Source organism: Coffea arabica, chromosome 2c (assembly GCF_036785885.1).
Source record: "Coffea arabica cultivar ET-39 chromosome 2c, Coffea Arabica ET-39 HiFi, whole genome shotgun sequence".
Taxonomy (NCBI): domain Eukaryota; kingdom Viridiplantae; phylum Streptophyta; class Magnoliopsida; order Gentianales; family Rubiaceae; genus Coffea; species Coffea arabica.
The window spans coordinates 22,895,386-22,916,755 of NC_092312.1; the positions used below are offsets into that span (position 1 = coordinate 22,895,386).

The 21,370-nt window shown below is 36.7% G+C and overlaps 4 protein-coding genes across 13 annotated transcripts; 1 reads left to right on the forward strand and 3 right to left on the reverse strand.

Annotated features, from left to right (window-relative positions):
• Nucleotides 1-603: 603 nt before the first annotated feature.
• Nucleotides 604-9,211, reverse strand: LOC113726864 (uncharacterized). 2 transcript variants are annotated; one of them, XM_027250769.2, is made up of 12 exons: nt 8,564-9,209; nt 7,577-7,661; nt 6,562-6,613; nt 6,445-6,465; nt 6,310-6,363; nt 5,291-5,341; nt 3,721-3,783; nt 2,863-2,928; nt 2,509-2,547; nt 2,175-2,291; nt 1,974-2,066; nt 604-1,179 (listed from the first exon to the last, which is right to left on the reverse strand). In XM_027250769.2, exons 1-12 carry the CDS (start codon nt 8,661-8,663, stop codon nt 898-900), a joined length of 1,023 nt encoding a protein of 340 aa, XP_027106570.1. In that variant the 5' UTR covers nt 8,664-9,209; the 3' UTR covers nt 604-897. The 2 variants fall into 2 exon arrangements, with proteins under 2 accessions (XP_027106570.1, XP_071931460.1); XM_072075359.1 differs by lacking the exon at nt 5,291-5,341 and having other exon boundaries at nt 8,564-9,211.
• Nucleotides 9,212-10,742: 1,531 nt separating this feature from the next.
• LOC113726866 (uncharacterized) lies at nt 10,743-16,323 on the forward strand. 5 transcript variants are annotated; one of them, XR_003457637.2, is made up of 7 exons: nt 10,743-11,004; nt 12,536-12,980; nt 13,640-13,950; nt 14,043-14,099; nt 14,735-15,177; nt 15,773-16,113; nt 16,205-16,323. XR_003457637.2 is itself a non-coding variant. In XM_027250774.2 (7 exons), the coding sequence occupies exons 3-7, from the start codon at nt 12,598-12,600 to the stop codon at nt 16,046-16,048; spliced, it is 1,470 nt and encodes a 489-aa protein (XP_027106575.1). In that variant the 5' UTR covers nt 10,743-11,004; nt 11,138-11,208; nt 12,536-12,597; the 3' UTR covers nt 16,049-16,323. The 5 variants fall into 5 exon arrangements, 4 of the variants coding, with proteins under 4 accessions (XP_027106575.1, XP_027106576.1, XP_027106574.1 ...); XM_027250774.2 differs by adding an exon at nt 11,138-11,208 and having other exon boundaries at nt 15,773-16,323; XM_027250775.2 differs by having other exon boundaries at nt 15,773-16,084.
• A 432-nt stretch (nt 16,324-16,755) lies between these two features.
• On the reverse strand, nt 16,756-18,843 carry LOC113724073 (uncharacterized). 5 transcript variants are annotated; one of them, XM_072075363.1, is made up of 4 exons: nt 18,707-18,843; nt 17,910-18,024; nt 17,278-17,338; nt 16,756-17,148 (listed from the first exon to the last, which is right to left on the reverse strand). In XM_072075363.1, the coding sequence occupies exons 2-4, from the start codon at nt 18,005-18,007 to the stop codon at nt 16,861-16,863; spliced, it is 447 nt and encodes a 148-aa protein (XP_071931464.1). In that variant the 5' UTR covers nt 18,008-18,024; nt 18,707-18,843; the 3' UTR covers nt 16,756-16,860. The 5 variants fall into 5 exon arrangements, with proteins under 5 accessions (XP_071931464.1, XP_071931463.1, XP_027102817.1 ...); XM_072075362.1 differs by lacking the exon at nt 18,707-18,843 and adding an exon at nt 18,570-18,697; XM_027247016.2 differs by lacking the exon at nt 18,707-18,843 and adding an exon at nt 18,539-18,631.
• LOC113726865 (pentatricopeptide repeat-containing protein At2g44880-like) lies at nt 18,393-20,862 on the reverse strand. Its single transcript, XM_072075358.1, has one exon. It carries the CDS (start codon nt 20,619-20,621, stop codon nt 18,840-18,842), a length of 1,782 nt encoding a protein of 593 aa, XP_071931459.1. The 5' UTR covers nt 20,622-20,862; the 3' UTR covers nt 18,393-18,839.
• Between the last annotated feature and the right edge of the window lie 508 nt (nt 20,863-21,370).

Below are 21,370 nucleotides of genomic sequence, written 5' to 3' on the forward strand. Positions count from 1 at the left end.
TGCATCCGGTAATTCTCATATCTCAGTGCATAGTAAATTGACATGCCAAAACATGCGCGTCTCTTGCCTCTCTTTATTTGTGCAAGCAGTAATTTAAGCTAGTGTTAAGGGCAAAACCCAATGTGTGTGCATGGTGTGCAATTTAAAAACAAATTATTTTTATTGAAACCTTTTACTATTGGAAAAGATTTTGATGTTTCAACAAATTTTTCTATAAGATTACACTTTTTAGAAGGAAATTAATTACACTAATGATGTTAGTTATTGTGAGAAAGAAGGGGAAGAGGATAGGAGGAAAAAGAGGAAGAGGCGAGTAAAAGTGAATTCTAAAAGTAACAGCAAATTGTTCATACCAAACCATCTATTATTGCTTTATTATCGTAGAGATATCTTAGTTCTGTCGTTAATATATGGTGTTAATAAACAAAAAATAAAAGAGGCACCATTTCCCAACTTAACGGTTGTCAAATTTTCACAAAATTCATTACCATGATCAGCCAGACCTTGTATGTATAACTTCAGTCCAGTAATGGGAAGCAAACTATTGAGAATATGTTATCCCTTGTTGCAAATAAAAGAAAACAAAGATGTAGAGGTGCCAGATTAATGCAAAGCATTTCGCATGGAAAATGCAATGATATTATTTTACATCCACCAGATGGTATTCTCCCATAGTTTTTTCTTGAGAGGTGGAAATACAAAATCAATGGCTTACAAATTTCTTTTTCTTGCTTGTACAAGTGTTGAATTAATGAAATGGATTGTGAGACTCTGTTAAACAACGTACTGCAGCAAACCAATCTTTTTGGATGGACGATGCTTTGAGTGAATTGAGATGAAAGGGTAGTCGCTTATTCTTGGTACTTCATCAATTGAAATGTATCCAGTAGTCTCCACTCAATTTATTAGTTGCAGTCGAATATTATCTTGCTCTAGCCAATCAATTTGTTGGTAAAGATGCTGGAAAGATTTTAGTTGTAGGATGGATGATTCATCTGTAGTTGGGGGTTGAGCTGTGGGAGGCTGTGCAGTGCCATTGTCCACCAAGTATGGTACTATATACTTCTTCATGTCACCAAGAGAAATTTCCAGGTGACTCCCTGAAACATTCACAAACTTAACCTTTCCAGCTTCATCCAAGGTTCTCAAACCAATCCAGTCTTCTTTGTAGAGTGCTGTCTGCATATAAAAGCAAGTTTGGTTAGAATAGGTGACAATGACAAAGATGCATACTCATTCTCTCGGTGCTTTTCTTGAGGAAAGTTATAATGCAAAACCAAGAGAAGCAATAGAGCTTATGAGGGATAAAAATGACCTGCATATCTCTTTTATTGACAGACTTTATCACTCAAAAGTAGTGAACTCAACTCTTTTCTCTTTTGTATAACCTAGAAAGCAGAACTCTGGTGCTTTGTAATTGGGAAAAAATGCATCAAGTCATGCTGAAAACCAATTTCTTTGTTTTGGATTCTCATTGTTGTAGAGAAAACAAGAAAAATGGTTGCATCGCCAAGCATAAGTTCGAAGTCAACCATGATATTGATATGGAGTAATTTATATCTAGATATTTTCCCGTAGAACTCCATCTTACTATGTGCCACTGAACTTGAGTAATTATCTGGTAGAACTGTTGCCTGTTTTCAAGCAAACTCAGTACTGTATTGTTTCCTCTATGTAATGAATACATCCCAAGGGAAAAGGTCTGTACCTCGCACCAGCCTAAGTACTTCCCCCATCATATCTAGGACAAGAAAATATCATCTCTACTGCAGTGAGGAATACTGGATTTAAGATATTAATTACCAGCTTTAGTTTTTCCTGATCTCAGCTCCTATGAACAAATAAGGTTCTCGTAACAGTAATAGCATATGCTTTTTATTTGTCGAAGAAGTAAACGTATCTCGCCAGGAGAAGTCAGAAAGAAATGTAGTTGTTGAAATAATTTTGAAAACTTAACATGTTACGAAAATCACCTCTTGTGCAGGCAAAACAGTGCACCAAGAACCATCTGGGTAGTATCCAAACAAAGAGGTTTCCTTTGGCACCAACACTTCATCTTGCTCAAACTAATGAGACATGAAAAATGAAGAAATAGAAGCAGGAGACTCTTCAGTGACATCAGAAATTGGATGTTCAAGGTAGACTCAAACAAAAATGAAGCTTCCCCAACTTACCATGATAAGCACCAAATTCTCCAAGCTAGCAAATCTTTGCTTGTAAGTAGCATTCTTATGAAATTCATTATTGAGTTTGGGAAGAAACTTGCATCCTTTTCTGTAACCGTCAATATCCTGGAAAGGGGAAAAGTAGAGAAGAGAGATGGAACATATGATTTGGTGTCTACTTGGTATCATTTTACTGGAGATATTGTCAATATGAGAGAAGAAAAACCATGTCAATGCACGATGACTGTGTTTGTCTACACTTTATGTTAACACATACAAAGATAGCTAATGCAGCATTATCACATATCTTGAAATCTTAAGAGACAATTCTGATGTAACTTACAGTTGGGATTTTTATGTAACCAGCTGGTGCTAGATGGTCCTGCAATTATGTCAAAGCTGACAATTCAAATGGTTGTAAGCTCCCAACAGAGAGAATAGAAATAAAGAAGGGAATAGAACATAGACAGAAATGGGAACCAACTATAATGTTTGTCAAAGGAATTTAAGGAACTGACAGAAACGAATGTCAATAAAATCATACTTAGCTAACAGGCTGACTATTTACCCTCTTAAATAGACATTTGCTAAAGAATATAAAATCAGCCCTTCTTAGAGAGCAAAACTTTTCGTATTTTCATTTCTAGAGGACATCTATAAATCTAAAGTCGAACAATGCATGATAGAGAATTCAAACCTGGACATAATCACTGTACACAGCCAACTGGATTAGAAAATCAACAAGAACGCATAGGATGCTGGACTGCAAAAACAGAAATTGGTCAAACCAAACTATTATCGCCTTTTTTAAGTTTTTGGGAAGAGAACTGTGCTAGAAAATCTGAATATGAATTTAATTTCCATGCATAAGTACATGTGCACTTTAACTTTGCTGTACGTTTCCAGATATCCATTGGATAAAAAACTTCATGACCCAGCAATTTACCAAATCTTCATACATGAAGACAAGGTATCCAAATAAATTCTGATTGTGATTCACAATATGACTAAATTGTGTTTAATGAGGCATGCATAACTAATATGTGTTTGTAGTACCTATTTTTGTTTGAAGTTTTTATTTTATTCCTTCTGGGTATGTCAATGTTACTCATAATTTCTCCTTGAAATTGTTCCTTCTCAAAAGTTAACTGAGAGAATGCTAAAATCAGCATGATTGTTAAGTCTTTGTTCATCCATGTTCTTACACATAGTTGTTTTGCCTAAATGTCCTCATATCCTTCATTTTCTTCCTGATTTTTATGCTTTCTCAACTCCTCTCCTCATTCAGCACCTCATAAAGGTGAAACATTTTCTGTGTATTTGACAGAAGCTTTATGTAGATGCTCAACAAATGTGAGCAACCCAACAGGCGATGGTCATTAAAGATCATCAGTCACATGACCACATACAAAAGCCAAAAGCAATCTCAAGGCAAGTGAAATAATGCTGCATAGCACTTGTAATTTGTCAAGCATGTTAAAAATGAATCTCAAAAAATTTCCTAATCAGAAGCAAGAGACCATGTAATACAAGTAGAAAAGTAATATACACATACTCCACATAAAGGAACAGAAGCTATCCCAGCATGAGGACCTGCCAGAGATATTAAGTTCTTCACCTGTTTCAAATAACAAGAAGAAAGGCTTAAAATTGATTTTTAATTTACAAATAGATATGAAGATAATGCCACAAAAAACAGCCAAAGTTCCCTCTGGATGCAAAAATCTTGTCTTGCATTTGATGCAGTAACAACAGTCTCTAATTAAAGTCATGTTTCAGGTAGATCAACCTAGTTCCTGTAATAGGCAGGCTGTGTCCAAATCTTGACAAAATGATTGAAGTTTTACACTCCTCATTACTTTTCAATTATGTTTTCCCTATGCAAAAGCTTGAACCATGCATTCCCCACCACCCTTTCATTGGTAGCCCATGCAAGTGGAAAATTCTGAAAAAGGAGTTATAAATACCCAGTGATGTTATATCTGTGTAATGAACTAAACAAACGCTCCAAGTCCTGCAGAGATTTGGTAGGCCTCTCAGAGCAAAATTTTGTAATAGATAGGACTGAAGCAGGCAAAACTTTGATAATCAGAGAGCAGAAAACAAATTTTACTGTTAAATGTCTTGTATCTTTAGCCTGTCCTTTTTTTAAAAAAAATGCAAAAAGAACTTGATATCCTACTTCTGAAGTCTCCATTTGTTTATGCCAAAGGACATCTTTAGCCTCTCTAGATATATATAGACATCTTTAACCTCTCTCTCTCTCTCTCTCTATACACACGCACACACACACACACACACACACATATATAAAATGTTAAATAAATGTTAAGTTATACAAAAAGGTCCGGACATTCTACTCCTGAAATCTTCATTGAATTGTGAAAATGGTGCATTCTAAACATCACATAGTTCACTGTGATTACAAAAGGTTCACTTCAAAAAATCTTGTCTCCCTCCATTTTTGCCTTGTTAATAAATTTATCTAGATATTGTTCTGCAACTTCAGATAGTGTTTGATGTCCTAAAATTTTCAGGCTCCATGAAAAACACTTAACTTTGTTCTGACAGCTGCTTTGATTTTCATTTCCTCAGCTGAAAATTTCTTCATAGTACATAGCCAAAGTGCAGAACACTGTAGTAACTACTCCTTTGTCATGATATTGCAGATGGTTGGAATCCAAATGTCGGTTTTCAACTTATAATATCTAGTCCTAACAGGTACTCAAAGACAAATGGTGCTCAACTACTTGAAAAGATCAGATGTAAGCTTCTTGGTGAAACAAAATTGGAGAATAGCAGAATTTCCTAAGTGAAGAAGCCCTCCTGTGTGTCCAAAACTTGAGCTTAAGCTAAATTACTGCATATAAACATCCACCCATCATGTATGTGTGTGTCTGTGCACATATAAGGTTACCAGTTCTAAGCAAGCACATCTACTAAACCCTGATAGAATAATTAGAAGAAAGGAGATGAGCTGGCTAAGGAGATAACTTTACCAGAACATAATCAATTTAGATATCGTTTCAAGATGAGGATTTCATGAGAAACGCATCCATCAACGAATCAAACCTATTAATAACAAGGTAGTTTTATAGTTCTGAAAATTTCAGAATGATTCTTACAGGAGGTCCTTCATCACAGAATTCAATGACCCCTCTGCCTACCATGTTTCCCTAGAAGGAGAAATGAGAAATGTCATTAACCATCATAATAAAGATGTGGGAAAATTAATCAACAAAATTTCACCAGATAATAAAATGTATTCTTATTAAGCTTGGATGTGTCGTTTCTTTTATCACTCATGACCTCTTTAATCTGATATGTTGAACGTAATTAATTTTTAAATTTTGAGGCTCAGACTTGAATTATTCAAACTATTAAAGCATAAAAGACAAGTCCATGAATTTGTCCGCTGGCATAAGATCATTAGGCACTTAATAGATGTCCATTATTGTCTCCCTTGCTTTACTTTTGACAGGAAATCTAAAAGTCAATTAAGGAATCAAAAGGAGAACCCTGATATGATGAACTTTAGTAGGTAAAAATCACTACAATAAAACGTTAAAGTAGCCAGGCGATTCTTATGGCCGTCAAATGGCAGCGGCAATGGAAAAAAAAAGCCATCCTCGCTAGTGTCATCATCGTCATGGATAAGAGTAAAACCGATGCATGGTAGAAAACAAGGATACCAAGAAGAAAAAACTGCAGGGCAAGAATCAAAAAGGGGAAGTAAGATGTGGATGTACAAAACTAGTAGTAGTACTAATAATGCTAGGCCTTAGTAACTGTTTATCAAAAGTAAATCAGTTGTTAATTTGAAAATCAGGAGAAAACACTGGAGGAGGAGAGGGAAGAGCGGAGAAAGTTTGGGAAAAAAAGAACTTTTGTAGAGAAAGAAGAAAGAAGAAACCAACTTCTAAGGACATTTACAAATCGATTCCTCAGTTCGAGAACACCAATAAAGGCAACAATATTTCCATGATACCCAATAAAAATATCAATATTTGGGTGAATAATCTGAAACTATTATTGCTGAAGAATTTTCTGCCAGAAGACCTGGAATGTGTTTATGATGCAAAAACTCCAAATTGACAATGCCAGAGTAAAAATTTTATTTGCCACCAGACTAAGCATCTCTTACCTGGGAAAGTCCAACGATATTGTAACCATCCCTAAGCTCACTTATTTTCTTCACCTATAGTTTGAAGAAATCATGAACTTAGGAAAAGCCAATTGCCAGATCAAGGAAGCAAAAACTTTACTATGCCTTTAATACCTTCTCACAAGCAATGGATATCTGGAAATAGAATATCAAAAAGAAGGTTAATATAGAATTCTCTCATTTTTTACATGCATATACAAAAAACAGCTGTTCGGCTACTTATTGCTAGACCTGTTTAGGGAATGGCATAAACCAGGAATCCCACACTCCATTACCAATTTCACTGCACAAGTATAGAATTAAGAACTTGCATTCAGTAATCAGCATGAGCATGATAACCAAATAATTTAGCACATATATGTAGTTCAGGATTTCCACTCCAATTGTCTAAGACGAGTGTTATTCTGTTTATCAACACAGGAGTTACAAAATCATAGACAAGCGTCTAACACCTCTGCTACAGAGTAAGAACATTGCAACCAAACTCATTTCAGTTTCTATTAAAAATTAGGAGAGCAATGACGCTATAATAGGCTATAATATCAGTCCGCCAAGCAGTTGTTTTGACAAGAATGTACAGTTTGAGAATTTGTCTGCCATTATCTCATAGACCAGCGATGATGTAATTTGGTCTCCATTGAGGGAATCTTACAGCTTTTTAAGCTCTCCAAGAAGAGATTACTGAGTTACATTTGGGGGTCTAGACTACCCAATAACAAAATGTGAAAGTTGCTTATTGTATTAGTGCAACCTTTTTCTGGATATATGGGTTTCTGATGACTGCAGAACAAGGAAAAAGAAACAGAAAATGCGAATATGGTGTAGAAATACTACAGATTAGGTGATGCTGGCTCTTTAAAGCTCACCCCTCAGATATTGAGAACTATGGAAGGGCCATGCTTATTCTTTCTTCAATTATATATTGTAACCATAGGATAGGTAAAATACACATCCAACTGAAAGTTCCACAGAAAAGTGAATTTATTAGGTGCTAGTGACTGATTAAACAAGGTATATGTTTTTTGTGATTCTACAACTTTAAAAGACTAAACTTGGATCTCAATTTTAAGTTCCAAGTTGTACTGTACAAAATGTTGGAATGACTCAAAATCAATCTGCTTTTGACATGCCTCTGATCTACCTTTGGTAACTATGTGTACTGGAATTGAGAGAAATACATGGAACAAGACTAAGAGCAATTACAAGTCTGAAAACTTCACAAAAGTATAATGCGATAAGGACATACACACAATATCCTTGAGTTCCGGACCAATTAGCCAGAATTTCAGTGAAACGCTCTACCCCTTTATGACGGCATGCATCCGCAATTCCTGCGATTGTACACATAAACAAAGGTGAGCACAATTGAACTGGAGGTAAGATGTATGAGCTTATGCCCAGGTCACAAATTAGTTTCAGAGGACAAATGCATGAAAATCAGAACTTTCTATCCAACGGAAGAGCAGGAATCCAAATGACCAGGAAGTGGCATACATATGCCAAACAGAATACTAAGAATTGATCATGTCTCGAAGCAGGATTCTGCTCTTCTCAATAGTTAATTAGTTAAACAACAATACAGATGCTCTGCTAAAATGCAGAGGAGATTCGGAGTTAAATAAATACGATTGCCTTCTTAATCCTTGTATTACAACTACGTACTATTCAGAACTACATATTTTACAAAAGGTAAGAGCTTTTCAAGTTAAGTTCCGTAACACCTACGTTTGTTTCAGTAGCACTGTATTTCTACACCTGAGCAAAAAGTTTCTAATGCGGAATTTGCCAATCAGAAAATGAAAATTAAGCAAGAAGAGCCCAGTAAATTCAGATTCACGAAACAAACTTTCATCCTGAAATATTCCACCGGTACTAAAAATGCAGCAGATACACAACCAAAACTTGCATCATAGAGCATAATTATATAAAGTAAAGACTAGGTGGTTCTAAAGCCTAAATACAAGAAGTTGTTGTCAACACAAAGAAGATGAAAAGATTAACTGAAAAAAAAAGTAAATAAATTACACACAAAATCATATATGACCAAAAAAAAGCAGCTCAAAAGCTCCTCCCACTTAATCAAGCTTCATAGCAGAAAAGACGGGAAAAAATCTTATGGCTGAATAATCAATATAGCTAAAAAAAAAAGAGACAAATATAGCTAATAGTTAGCCAACTCCTGAAAATACGGCATATTGAAACATTTCATAGATGATATCAAGTAAAGAATTACCATGAAAGACAACAAAAGGGATGCAATATGGGGTCGTTGGCATCAAAGTCAAAGTGACAAAGAACATGCAGACGACAGAAAATGATGAACTTAGAGCCATTGATTTCGCAGGAACAAAATTTGAACGTCCTAGTGGATAATGGCAGTGGCACTAAAGTTTCAGCACCGCTTTTACGAGTCAACCAAATAGTTTTTTCAAAGCGTCCCAAGAGAATAGAAGGTGTAGAACTGTAGATGGATGGCCTTTCTCAGTGCAGGCATGTGAGCCAACTGCCCAAGAAAGGTAGCAGAAACGTGTAAAGAAAAAAGAGAGGCAGAGAAAATTGATTGGTTGGTGAAGCATAGTTAAGGCCTTCGCCCTTCGCCTTGGAGGAGCCAACGAACATTCAAGTTCAGCAACAACAACGGCATGGGAAATTATGATGGTGTACGTCACATAGTAGGCCAGGGCTTTTCGGTTCATTTATAGTTGACATTTTGTTATTTTTGTCTAGATCCAGGTGCTAAGACAATAGTGAGTCAGACAGAAACAGCGCACTATTATGATCTCTGTGTGTGTGAAGTGTGAACAACAACAAAAATAGGAGATAAACAGTTGAATTTTAAGGAAAGGATCCATTAAATTGCAATTTCACATAAATTTTCATTTTTAAATTTGTTTAGATTTTCCTTGATTTTAGTGAAACGTGTTAGCTCTAAATCTGTCCCATGAGGATATGCATGAAACAGAAGATAAAAAGAAGGTAGGATGAGGTGCCACGACTCCAAGTTGCCATCAAGCTTTGTTATGGGGCAAGCCCACAAACGTAAGCTTCCTGCAGCTTTCTATTTTCTCCAACAAACCAACCATGCAAATGTAGGACTAGGACAGATCTGGAGCTTTTGTTTTTTTTTTCTTCATATGTTGTTCCAAGGTTTCACGTCTCTGTTTTTTTTTTTTTTTTTTATACGATTAAGGGTTTGGAACTGTACCTTCATTGATGAATTTTAAACTACATTTGGTTCAAGAAACAAATGAAGAAGAAGAAAATCCAAAAATTGTGTCGTAGCATCCCTTTAGTCTAGTAAGATCTGTATATCTATTAACCCTTAATACAAAACCTCTCTAGACTCCTCCTCCCCAATAGTTTAGGATAGATAGGTTATATAATAGTTACCGTTTCCGAAAAAAAAAAGAAAAAAAAATACAAGAAAATAGGATATTTGCCCCCATTTGTGATTGGTATGAACTATGAAGACTAACAAAAGTCTTGTAAGAAGTGAATAAGGCAGAAGAATAAGAAGATTGAGAAGATAATATAGGAGAAATATCTATCCATCTATCTATCTAAAATTTTGAATTGATTTTGCACTTTTAACTTGTTTATTTATTATTGAGATAGTTGTGTCAAGATCAATTCTATTAGCAAGTTCATCACTCATGTCCAACCAGAGCTTGGTGAAGTAAATGGTGTCCTTTTCTTTCTTTTTCTTCAATTGTGATGATCATTACGGTCCAAATACTTGCACATCTTTCAATCAAGATGCATAAATAAGCAATCATGTTGTCGTTTTGATTATGGCATCTTCCAAAATTTGTTATCTTTTAATTGTGCTCAAACTCTATCATTGATATCGTAAGTATTGGATGATTCTTTTTTTTTTTTTTGGGGTTATTGGATCTTAGTTGGGCACAAACAATAAACTTCAGGTGCATTACTTTTAGTTTAGAGAAGGACCACAGCTAGGAATAATTGCAAAAGTATATATTTTTTTTATGCTTTTATTTTGCTTTGAGTTTTTTACCGTTTGATTTTCCTTAATATTTATTTCTATTTTTGCCTCAATTTTAACTGGATAAATTTTGGGACTGCAAATGTAACTTTGGACAATGACATTTAGACAAAAAAAAATCAGTCACACAAATAGCTTGTGTTGAATGTGCAATTTTTGAATAAGATTATGCAGTTTCATGCTAAGTTTTAAATAAAAGTTAGAGGGAAAAATGTAACTTTTTTTGATGTAAATTTAATACGAGGTAAGTTTTTTGCTGTCTTTAATTCTCTACTCGAAGGGGTTTAATCAGATATTTTAGAAATTGGGGGATTCCATTGTGATTTAGTTATCCCTGAGGGATGTGATTGTAAATCCAAAGAACACTATATGGAAAAAGGAAATATAAAGGAAAGTGGAAGTCGGCAAAATTAAGGTACTAGCGTCCAGTTGCCTACAGCTCGACCAATTGACATCGGGGACACCAGAACCATCGTCCAAACAACACCACAATTACCTCTGCCTCACGCTTTCATTATTCTCTCTCCTACTAAAAATTTCTAAATCTCCCCCAACAAAAAGGAGAGAGAGAGAGAGAGAGGATCTTTCAGTCCCATGACTCCATAACCACTATTCACTTGCTCAAGCTAGTTTTGCCGGTGGTGAATTCTCATATAGTCTCAACGCAGGTATCAGTAATTCAATTTTCTTGAAGTTCCTTTTGTTGGTTTTTTAGATTTCAGGTTATGTGAAATTTCCAGTTGAGTGTCGTGGAAACTTGATTTGTGTTCGAAAATATTTCTGGGATGGTTGTGGGGTCAGAATTCATTGGTTCTGCTCTGGAGGGTTTTGACGTGGGAGATTTGGTTACTAATTGCTCAAGAATGTTGACAGTTGAGTAAAGATTCAATTTTTTTCTTATTCTATTTTTGTGGTTTTGGGATTTTGGGGTTTATGCTATTTGATTCGTTTTGCTCTGACTGTATCCCCTGCTGCCAATACCCCTGCCAGGACAAATTAATTCTTGAATTTTGGGCAGGTAAAGATTTCTTGGATTTTAATGCTTGCTTCCCTTGACTGGAAAAGAACTTAGAAAATGAAAAAAATATAAAAAAGAAGAAAAGGATTTTCATGCCAGTGAGGGCTCAGAAGGCTTGGTAGTTCGTTCAATTAAAGGATTGCTGTTCAAGTAATTAGAGTCAACATGTTGTTATAAAGTTGCTTAATTTATCTAATTTATCATTTCTTTTGCTGTGTATTTTATTATTCTACACAGTAAAGACTGGTGTTTAGTTTAGATGAGACTTTAGCTTATCTTGTGTAGGTGAGTTACCAGTACAGTGTTCCTCTTGCCTGTTATTCTTTTGATTTTATGAGGACATTGCTGTTGACAATACTTTGTGGTATGACATTTTGTGGGAAGTTGAAAGGCTGAGGCCTTGTGTAGTTTTCTGCATTCTGTGGATATGCAACAATCTTTTGGATTGCAACCGGTAGATCTTGAGTTCGTGTTTGGTTTTGGTTTAGTTTTAAAATAGTTTGGTTTTGGATTATTAGGGTGCCTCTTTCTGAATTTTTTAGCCATGAGTGGATTGAAGTATAAGGAACTCTATATCTGTAGTTGTTTGCCTAGCCATTGATGATGATTAACTGAGGTATTTGTTGTAGAGCTAATTTCATAAGATATAAGTACTATTTCTAGCAAATGGCACCTAAAAAGGCATGATCAATCTGTTGCCAGCCATGTAGTGAGAATTTGATAATTCCACAAACACCCCAATGTTTTATATGCAGTTTTAAAATGTTCAATCTTTTATTCTCATTATTCCTAATTTACTTACAAATGAACTTTTTCTGGACGCATTACTGGAGAGAACTATTTGTTTGCTTAAGTAAGTTAGATTCTTGGCATCATTTTGTCTCACTGTTTAGGTGCTTAAAAATATTTAGAACAGTGGGCATTCTTCTTCTTCTTCCTCTTCCTTCTTCTGCTTCTTTTCTTCTTTTATTTTATTTATGTAATTATTATTTATTTTTTGCATGATTTTCAAATAACTGGTTTCGTTTAGGAGTCATGGGGGTGTATAGTGATGTTTTAACTGGCCGGCGTTTTACACATACTAGTTCAACATATACAAAAGTTTTTACACTTTAATCAAAAGTTGTTTCTGTCCTTGCTCGCCTGATAAGTCTATTTTGAATAATTTGATTGTGCTGTAGGTGATCTGAGTGAATTGTTTAGTGATAATCTGGAAGGCACCCTGATTGTGTTGTATAATGCCATGGGTCCAGAGTTAGAGCTCAAGGCAAGATCATATGGTGTTACACCCTCATGGGGGAAGGAGAATCGAGTGCTTTCTATAGATTCTAAAGATGAGTACGTGAAGTCTGAAAGCAACTGTGATGACTGTGCCTTGGAAATGAGTAACTGTAATAAGGATGTGGAAGTTAACATCACAGGACTTGCAACTTCTGATGGCAATGGGCTGGTTGAAGCTGAAGGCCAAGATGCAACAGACAGTTTCAGTTCGAGTTCTTTTGATGACACAGATTCTGACTCTGAAGCTGCTGTAGACACTAGTGATGCTGAAGTAGGATCAGGCTTACATGGTTACAGTTCCTCCTCCCTGGCAGTTGATCGACTAAATGACATATTCCGGACGAGGTATTAGTCATTTGTAGAGCTTTCCTGTCTTTTATGTTGCGGATGATTGATACTAAGAAAATCAAAGTCTTGCTTCAAGAAGCTAAATTCATAGAAATCTCTTTTTTGGCTGTAAAATCTAACAATAATGTAATTAGTTGTTTAGAATTCATTAACATAGTTCAGTGACTAGATGCAAGTAAAGTTATATTACTCATTTGAATGTCTCCATCTTCATTCTATGTGTCCATAGAAAATACCATCAGAAAGGCATCCAGTGCATATGATGGGGCTTGTGTTGGTTTTGGAGGTAGGATGGAATTGTAGGGTATCAGTTGATGCTTGGGTGGACTATAAACTCAATCTTGTCCATCCCCTTTCCCTTTGCCAACTTATTTATGAGATACTTTTCATGATAGTAGTTTGATGAGCTGAAATGTGAAACCATTTGTCTCTGTCTCTCTGTCTGAAAAATAAATTTTAATTACAGAAAAAAAAATAGTGGACAGATTGTTTTACAACTATGCATTAATTCCTTGCCTGCTTTGTCCCTCTCATCTTAGTGTGAAGAATAAGACTTTGCTCATTCATTGTATTGTTTCACAATTGCACTGCACACCTACTGGGTACTCGTTCCATATGTATTCTTATTCAGTTTTTGCATGTTAATGATCTTCCAGGAAGAAAAGATTGACATCACACTGGAGGACATTTATACAACCCCTTATGTGGCGATGTAAATGGGTTGAATTACAAGTCAAGAAGTTAAGATCTCAAGCTCTAAAGTATGACAGGGAAGTTGTTAATCATGATCAAAGAAAGCATTATCTATTGGAGAATTTGCCATTGGAAGGTTGTGGTGTAAAGTCACCCCCGTGTTCTACTGATGGTCCAACAGATAAAGTTATGAGGAGAAAGAAAAGAAGAAGGCTTGAAGACACAACGGATGTAACATCATATATGTCACATCATAATCTGTTTTCTTATTTTGGTACTAATGTTTACCTGTTTTATTGAATTGATATGAATTTTTACTGCTATTTGTGTCTGTTGGCCATGAACTTGTCAATTGTTATTTCACAGAAAATAGGATTCACACTGCTGATGGTGCTCGTGTGGATGAAGATTGGGCCAGTCGAGGTAAGACTTGACTTGTTTACAGTGTCCTCTACTGATGAGTGTGTGCTTTGACTCACGTCAGATGAATGATTAGCCAAAACACTGAGTATTCTTGTTAAGGTCATCATTTATGTTTTCAAATGTTTTAAGTTTTTTACTTTTCCTCCATACTGTCATAAGATAAGATCACTTTGGCTTGTTTATCCCAAATGTTTCTCTTGTGAGTTTTTTCTCAAGCCTAGTCTGCTGACTTGTTATCCTGGACGGCTTTACTGGAATAATCAACTGGTGTGCCAGAATTTATCCGCATGATTGCTTATTTCTTGGCTACAATTTTTCTCCTTTTACTTTTTCAATCAGTTTGTCAACCTATTGCATCCAATGTAGCTGTGCTCAAGTGATGTATTGTATCTCTGTAATGGAACTAAACTAAAGTACTCTTGCTTGCAAATGAATTAGTAAACAAAAAATTCCTTGAGCCATTACTTAATAGATCATTGGATAACTCAAAATTTTACATTCACAAACAAAGTCTTAGTTTTGCTACGGGAATTTTAGGTGAAAGATTTCCAATCATCAGTGTAAAATTAGTAATGTATGATCCATGAATATCAGTTTGGTAGTTTTCCAAGTTTTTAACTCAGTTTTGTTGGTAGTTAACTCTGCAGATAAGATCAGTGGCAATGATGAATCTAAAGTCAGTGATGAAAGGTTGTGGCTTGAATTGGGGTTTGGTGATAATTCTTCAGAGGAATTATTGAGGAAGATCTGGCTTTTAGAGTCACAACTTAGCAAGCTGAAGTTTAGACTTGACAAGGTAATGAATGAAAATGCTGCAAAGTTTTCTTCTGCGGATAACTTGGGCTTGGTTGTACCATCTAATTTGACCAGCTCTGCTCGATCTCTTGCTTCTACTCCAAATAATGGGGGCAGAATGCCAGTAGGATCTTCTAATATTGCATCTCAGCTTTTGTCACCCTATAATATGGGTAATGTGATTATGCCTGAAGGTGCAATCTCAAGTCTTGGAGAAGTGTCCTATATCCCTGATGTAACTGAAGGCATGGATCAGTCTCATCTCGGGTGTGCATTTATAAAGGTATTTATCTCATCTTAGGTGTACAAGCAATTTTTGTCTTACCTTTTAAGCTGTTATTCATTTTCAGGATGCTTTTAGGGGTCAACTTTTTGTCGTAAAAGAATTTGACTCATTCTGTTAAAAGAATATTGGTGGGCATAAAATTACTCCTGGCCAAATTACTTCACATTTATTAGTACTTTGGTGACTTTAATTCTACAGATCGTGCATTTTTGAGTTAATGCCTCTGCTCATTTTACTGTTTCTTTCTTTGCAATATAGTATGTGGCTTGTTTTTCTTGATTTCCCCCTACAGATGCATGGGCACTATTCTTGTAATTCCCCTTTTTGAAGTGCTGTGTTGAGTGTGCGCTGTGTGTATCATTCTATTCAAATGCTTTTTGCTTTCCCTCTTTCTGGAAACCATAATGTTGGAATAGTTGTTGTAACTTGTGGTTAAATGGGAAGTATGATTTCATAATTGTCCTGAAATCCTGGCTACTTGTAGCAGTATGACATCATAGTAGTCCTAAAATCCTGTCTACTTCTAGCATTTGTGTATGTATGTCAGTGTGTATCCTTTTTCTTGATATATTTGTGTACATTTTTCTTTCAGAATGAAGACGAAATATTGATATATGATGAGAGGTTGAAACAAGATAGAAACAATTTTGATGGAGTCCATATGCAGCCTATGGAAAAGCCCCAGGTAGCAAAGGACGAGCCGCATAGCACTGTCACTACAGTTATTGCTGGACCTGACCAGCAAACAGATAATCAACCACCTCCAAAAGTACGGTCCATTGCCAAGCTTACTGCCACCAAGAGCAGGAGGAAAAAGGGGAGACGGAAGGCTTCCTCTGGGAGGTGGAGCCGCAGATCCTCCAGTTAGCTCTCACATTACTACTCTTTTCAATTGCTAAACCAGGTGGGAGGACGATGAGTTTAAAAGTCCTGGCAAGTAGCGTACTCTACTGAGGAACTTGTACATGGAATTCTATTATCGCACTATATTATCTAAGTATTTCTTTTTTTTTTTTTTTTGCAGAGAACCTGTACATACCTGTTCTTGGAACTAGTTGTGTATACGTGGAATGTTCTATTTTGCATAAGATGTGATTGAGTAGAAATTAATAAGATAGATGTCCTCAGCGTAATATTTGACAACTTTATTAACCTAAACGGTGAATTGCACTCTTTTTAGGATCAAATTGGTGCTTGTAATTCTATCTCAACTGTTACCCTCTTAGTTTAGTGCAGTAACAGTTGCAGTTCCAGCCATTTCTTTACCAGATTATGTAGGATTCCCAGGTTTCTTGTGAGCGTTCACCGTCAGAAAAGCAATGACCTAAAATTTTATTCACCAGCTTTTATGCCTTTTAGGGATTATCTCCAGTAGGGCTTGTGTTTGGTGTAGCTTGTAACATGCAGTATAGAGTTTATTTGTCGGATGGAAGCGGCAGCATTAACTAGGTCTTGTACTACAACAACCAGCCGTGTGAAATTTAGACCTCTCTCTTTTAAGGGACTTTTCACCTAGGCAGCTCATAACGAGCAAGATTATTTATTAACCAGCGGTGGAAAACTTGGGACCTCGGATACATCGGACCAATTCAAATATCCTTGTAATTAATCACATTGTGAGTTAAAGGATCATGAGAGAATGAAAATTGTATACCTATTGACGGGGATGTGGTTATGTGTTCAAGATGCTACTTGTCCTAAAAACATTTTCCTGGATAGTTTCACGGAAATAAGGGCAAGCACTGTGGCTGATGGCACAAAAACGACATCAGGAATTGCCTTGATCAATTTCAGTTGGGGCACGGTCTCGCCTGCGCGTTTGGCTACCATTGCTGCTGGAGGTGTTACAAGCCCTGTAATGATGGTGGAGTCATCTAACTTGCTAAGATTCAGCCTGTTCTGCATTAATTCCATGAACAGCCTTTTCTTATTTGAATCGTCGGCTGAACTCCATTCTTTGAAATAGGCCTATTCAAAAAATCCATGGTTACCAGGAATTCTCAATGCGAGTGTCTGAATGAGTGTGTGCTTGAGAGATCTTTGAAACAGGCCTACTTAAGAAATGCATGGTCACCAGGAAGAGAGAGAGAAAGAGACCTCAACATCTTTCAGAGGAGGAACATCATAGTGTTTACCAGGTAATGCCGCATTGATGGTGCTGAAAATCAAATCGCAGAAGTTGGTCAATCTTGTGAATCTCTGTTTCCTCTAGTACATATTTAAGATCTATTTCCTCGGATCTTTTGTTTTAAACAAGTAGAAGGCAAGGAGCTAAAATTAGCTTTGGGGGTATTAAAGTCACTTTATCCATTCAAGCTCCTAGTCTTAACTACATTCTAACGTTATATAACAACATTTTGCACACATATATCTCCAGGCTATTTTTTGGCTGTGAGTCCAAGAATTCCGTAATAAGAAGAGGTTTACACATTTTACTTTGGATGATGACAGATGAAAAATGAAAGAGACTTCAACAATTTGTCAATTCGCATTAAAAAAAAAAAAAAAAATCTGCATTTCCCGTCTCAAGTTAAAGCCAACAAGCCACCACCTTTCAATTGGACGAAAACAAGATGTATGAGGCTAAATTTTCACAATCCAGATTCCAAGTTCCTTATCAAGGAAAGTACAAAAGCATACGGCAAATTCTATCAGAGGAATGAAACTAAAACTATTTATTCAACAGCAGCAGCAAAAGCACGTGAACAGAATTAAATGGTAATTCCTACCTGAAGATGTCAAGAATTGCCATGTGGAAATCCTCTAAGCTGTTCACATCTTTCTCTATAAACTGCCTATGAAGGGTCCCCATCAGCAAGCTCAACATCTGTGCTGTTGGCAAACCTATCAAAGCAAATAAAGATCTTGAGGTAAGAATCATCGTGCGAAAAGGATCAATTACATTTTTTCAGGACAGAGAATAAAGAGTCAAACTTATTTCAGAGCTAAAGGTGCAAAACAAATAGAGCAAATGAAAGAAGAGTGAAATTATCATCCACCCTTTCCCATGAAGCTCGTGACTGCACCCATTTTGCAGGAATGAACATGATCCAGTTTAGGAGGTATGAGGCATTATATACTAAAAAAGAAAAGTTGCTAAGAAGTTTGGCATGGCTAGTTAGCCTAAGAGGTCAGTGCAAGCAAGGAATCTATTACTTGGTTTTAGTAAAAAAATAAGAAACATGATTCCTGGCTTCTATCTAGCTATGGCGTTAAATTAAGACTAAGGAATCTCATATCATAGAATTGCAAATGCTGGCTTGCATTCAGATTACACGCATCCTGAACCTCAATTGAACAACCTAAGGACAGTTGGGGAAAAGAAAAATGGAAACCTTTTTACATATCCTCTCCATACATGGTTCAGTTATGATTCTCCATAGTTTCACCTGGCAATGATGGTCAAGTAAGTTATTGGCATAAGCCATCCTCTTCCACACACCATTCAACAATTTTTGAGCCCTAATTGAAGGAGAAACAAACAAAAGAAAGCTCAATGACCAATGTATATCTTCACGCTTCTTACGGTTATTTAATGGTAGATGATTCTTTTGATATTCAACGAATAATTGTAGGTCCTCTGTAAGGAGTTCTCAGATTAAGATGCAACTCGATCATCAAGCTTGTCCTTTGCTCAAGCTTCAGTCAGTTTAAGTTGTTCAGAACCAATAAGTACTCTCTGCCTTCATGTGCAACTGCAAATGCTCCATGGCTAAGTGTATGACAGCTGACTCTGGGTGCAGTTTATCCCCAGCAACAAACTCACAAACCTTGCCATTGATCTCGATGACACTACAACCTACCTCCTTCTTTGCCCCCTTTTTGCTCATCAAACCTTTGATCTCCTCTACATCATTCCATCTTCTCTCAGAGGCATAAAGATTTCTTAGCATAATATAGTTCCCATCATTCCAAGGTTCCATATCAATTGCCTTTCTTATTACTCTCTCAGCCCTCGAAATATCTTTAGCATAGTAACAAGCAAATAGAAAAGAACTTAATATAATTCCATTAGCCTCATAAGGCATGCGGTCAATCAAGCTTTCAGCTTCATCCAGACATCCTGCCCTTCCCAACAGATCTACAAGACAGCCATAATGCTCAACTCTCGGGGTAAGCCCGAATCCTTCCATTGCTTTAAACCATCTCCTTCCTTCCTTCACTAAACCCCCATGGTTGCAAGCTGATAAAACTCCAAGCATGGTAACATCATTTGGCTTGAACCCTTTACCCTTCATCTCCAAAAATACCTCTAGAGCTTCTTCAGCACGCCCATTCACTGCCAACCCATTAATCAAAGCATTCCATATAGATGTTTCTTTTAACTGTATGGCATCAAAAACACCTCTAGCTTTCTCAATTTCTCCACACTTTGCATACATATCAACCAAGGCAGTGCAAAGATTTGATGATCTATCCAATTTTTTCCTCCTAGCAAAATGGTAAACCCAGCTCCCCAATTCAAGAGCACCGAGATCAGCAATAGCTGGAAGAATACTCACAAGAGTAACATCATCTGGTTCAATCATCCTCTCCAGTTGCAACGCATGAAACAACCTCAAAGCCTCATGGGGTTGCTTATTTTGGCAATATCCCCCAATCATTGCATTCCAAGAAAACAAATTCCTCTCTGGCATCGCGTCAAAAAACAACCTAGCTTCATCAACATCACCAATACTACAGTAACCATCAATCATACTAGTCCAAGACACTACATTCCTCTCCGGCATTGTCTCGAACAAACTCCTAGCCAAACCCATCTCCCTCATCTTTACATAAGCATCAATCATCACATTATAGGCGGCCACATCTTTCTCCGGCATAAAATAAAAAAGTCCCAAAGCCGCAGCCATATCACCATTTTTCACGTACCCATCAATGAGAGCAGTCCAAGAAACGGAACTTCTCTCAGTCATTTCATCGAACATCTTTCTCGCAAAACCCATTTCTCCGAACTTCCCATACATATCAACGAATGAAGTCCCAACATACAAATTAGATACAAACCCACTTTTCATAGCGTGATTATGAATCCCCAAGCCTTCCCAGACCGCCAAATTTAGCCCACAACACTTAGCAAGGCTGGAAAATGTGTAGTTGTCTGGCTTAAACGCTTCATTTTTTAGCAAATATGTATACAGACGTGTAGCTTCACTATACTGACGCGCAGCTAAATGGGATTTAATCATTGTATTGCAAAGAAAAGTGTCGTTCTTTCGATGGCAGAAGTCGAATATACGGCGGGCATGGTGGATACCAGATGCGGGGACGACGGTGGCAAAGGTGGTTATAAGTTTAGTGAGGAGGTTAACGTTGGTTTGGAGGGCGTTTTGGATCATGAAAGCGTGGACCTGGAGAAGTGTTGCCTTGGTGTTCCTTCGCTGGAGGAGAAAGATGCACTTCTTCTCTGCTGGACTCCATACCCATGCCCTTTGGTTCATGGAGCTGGAGCTTTCATCGCCCTCTCCAAAAAGCGTGGGATGATAATTCCATTGGAACTGCGCCTTTTAATTTCTTTTTTTTCCCCCTAGTTATAGGTTTGCTAATCTGTATTTAATGGCTCTCTAATGCTGGATATGAAAAATGTTATAGTGTGTGTGCATATATTTGTCAGATTTTCTATTTTATTTGGTTATAAGTTATCGCTGTTGCTCCAAATGTCCATATTTTTTATTTTGTTACGTGCTATTATTGACTTGATCCATTGTTCTATGCAAGAGGGATTTCCTTGGGTTCTTTTACTTTGTCAGAATACAAGCGGATGTTTATGGCAGAGATGAGTATTTTTTTTCTTTCTCAAAAATAAAACACAAGGTTGCTGGGCGTAAAATAATACTGGTAAGCCTTCAATATAGCGGAGATATCTAAGAAGTTGAAAAGAGAGGGGGGGGGGGGGGGGGGTGGGGGAAGAACAAGGTGTCCAAATTTACAACTGTGATTATCTGTAAAAGGCATGTAGGTCTTAACAAAATTGGGCGGTTCTTCTGAGTTTTAGACTAATAGGTGTCATGATATTGCTGGAAAAAAGGGGTTTAAAGTTTGTTGTAATGCGCTCAATGGGCAAGACTGTATAAAAGTGGACTTAAAAAGTATTTCCGTGGTTTATATCGGACTTTTGGCATGAATATGGTCATTATGGTAGGGCATAATAAGAAACAGGTCCCGCGAAATATTGCAAAGACGGAGGAGT

Coding starts and splice junctions, on each gene's coding strand:
- LOC113726864 (XM_027250769.2), bottom strand. CDS start 8,663: ATGGCTCTAAGTTCATCATTTTCTGTCGTCTGCATGTTCTTTGTCACT. Junction 5,342..6,309: donor ATATCGTTGGACTTTCCCAG/GTAAGAGATGCT, acceptor TTCTCCTTCTAG/GGAAACATGGTAGGCAGAGG. Junction 2,067..2,174: donor AGAATTTGGTGCTTATCATG/GTAAGTTGGGGA, acceptor ATGTCTCATTAG/TTTGAGCAAGATGAAGTGTT.
- LOC113726866 (XM_027250774.2), top strand. CDS start 12,598: ATGGGTCCAGAGTTAGAGCTCAAGGCAAGATCATATGGTGTTACACCC. Junction 12,981..13,639: donor AATGACATATTCCGGACGAG/GTATTAGTCATT, acceptor ATGATCTTCCAG/GAAGAAAAGATTGACATCAC. Junction 13,951..14,042: donor TAATCTGTTTTCTTATTTTG/GTACTAATGTTT, acceptor GTTATTTCACAG/AAAATAGGATTCACACTGCT.
- LOC113724073 (XM_027247016.2), bottom strand. CDS start 18,608: ATGGCTTATGCCAATAACTTACTTGACCATCATTGCCAGGTGAAACTA. Junction 18,025..18,538: donor GAGAATCATAACTGAACCAT/GTATGGAGAGGA, acceptor TTGCTTTGATAG/GTTTGCCAACAGCACAGATG. Junction 17,149..17,277: donor CTCCTCTGAAAGATGTTGAG/GTCTCTTTCTCT, acceptor TTTTTTGAATAG/GCCTATTTCAAAGAATGGAG.
- LOC113726865 (XM_072075358.1), bottom strand. CDS start 20,621: ATGAACCAAAGGGCATGGGTATGGAGTCCAGCAGAGAAGAAGTGCATC.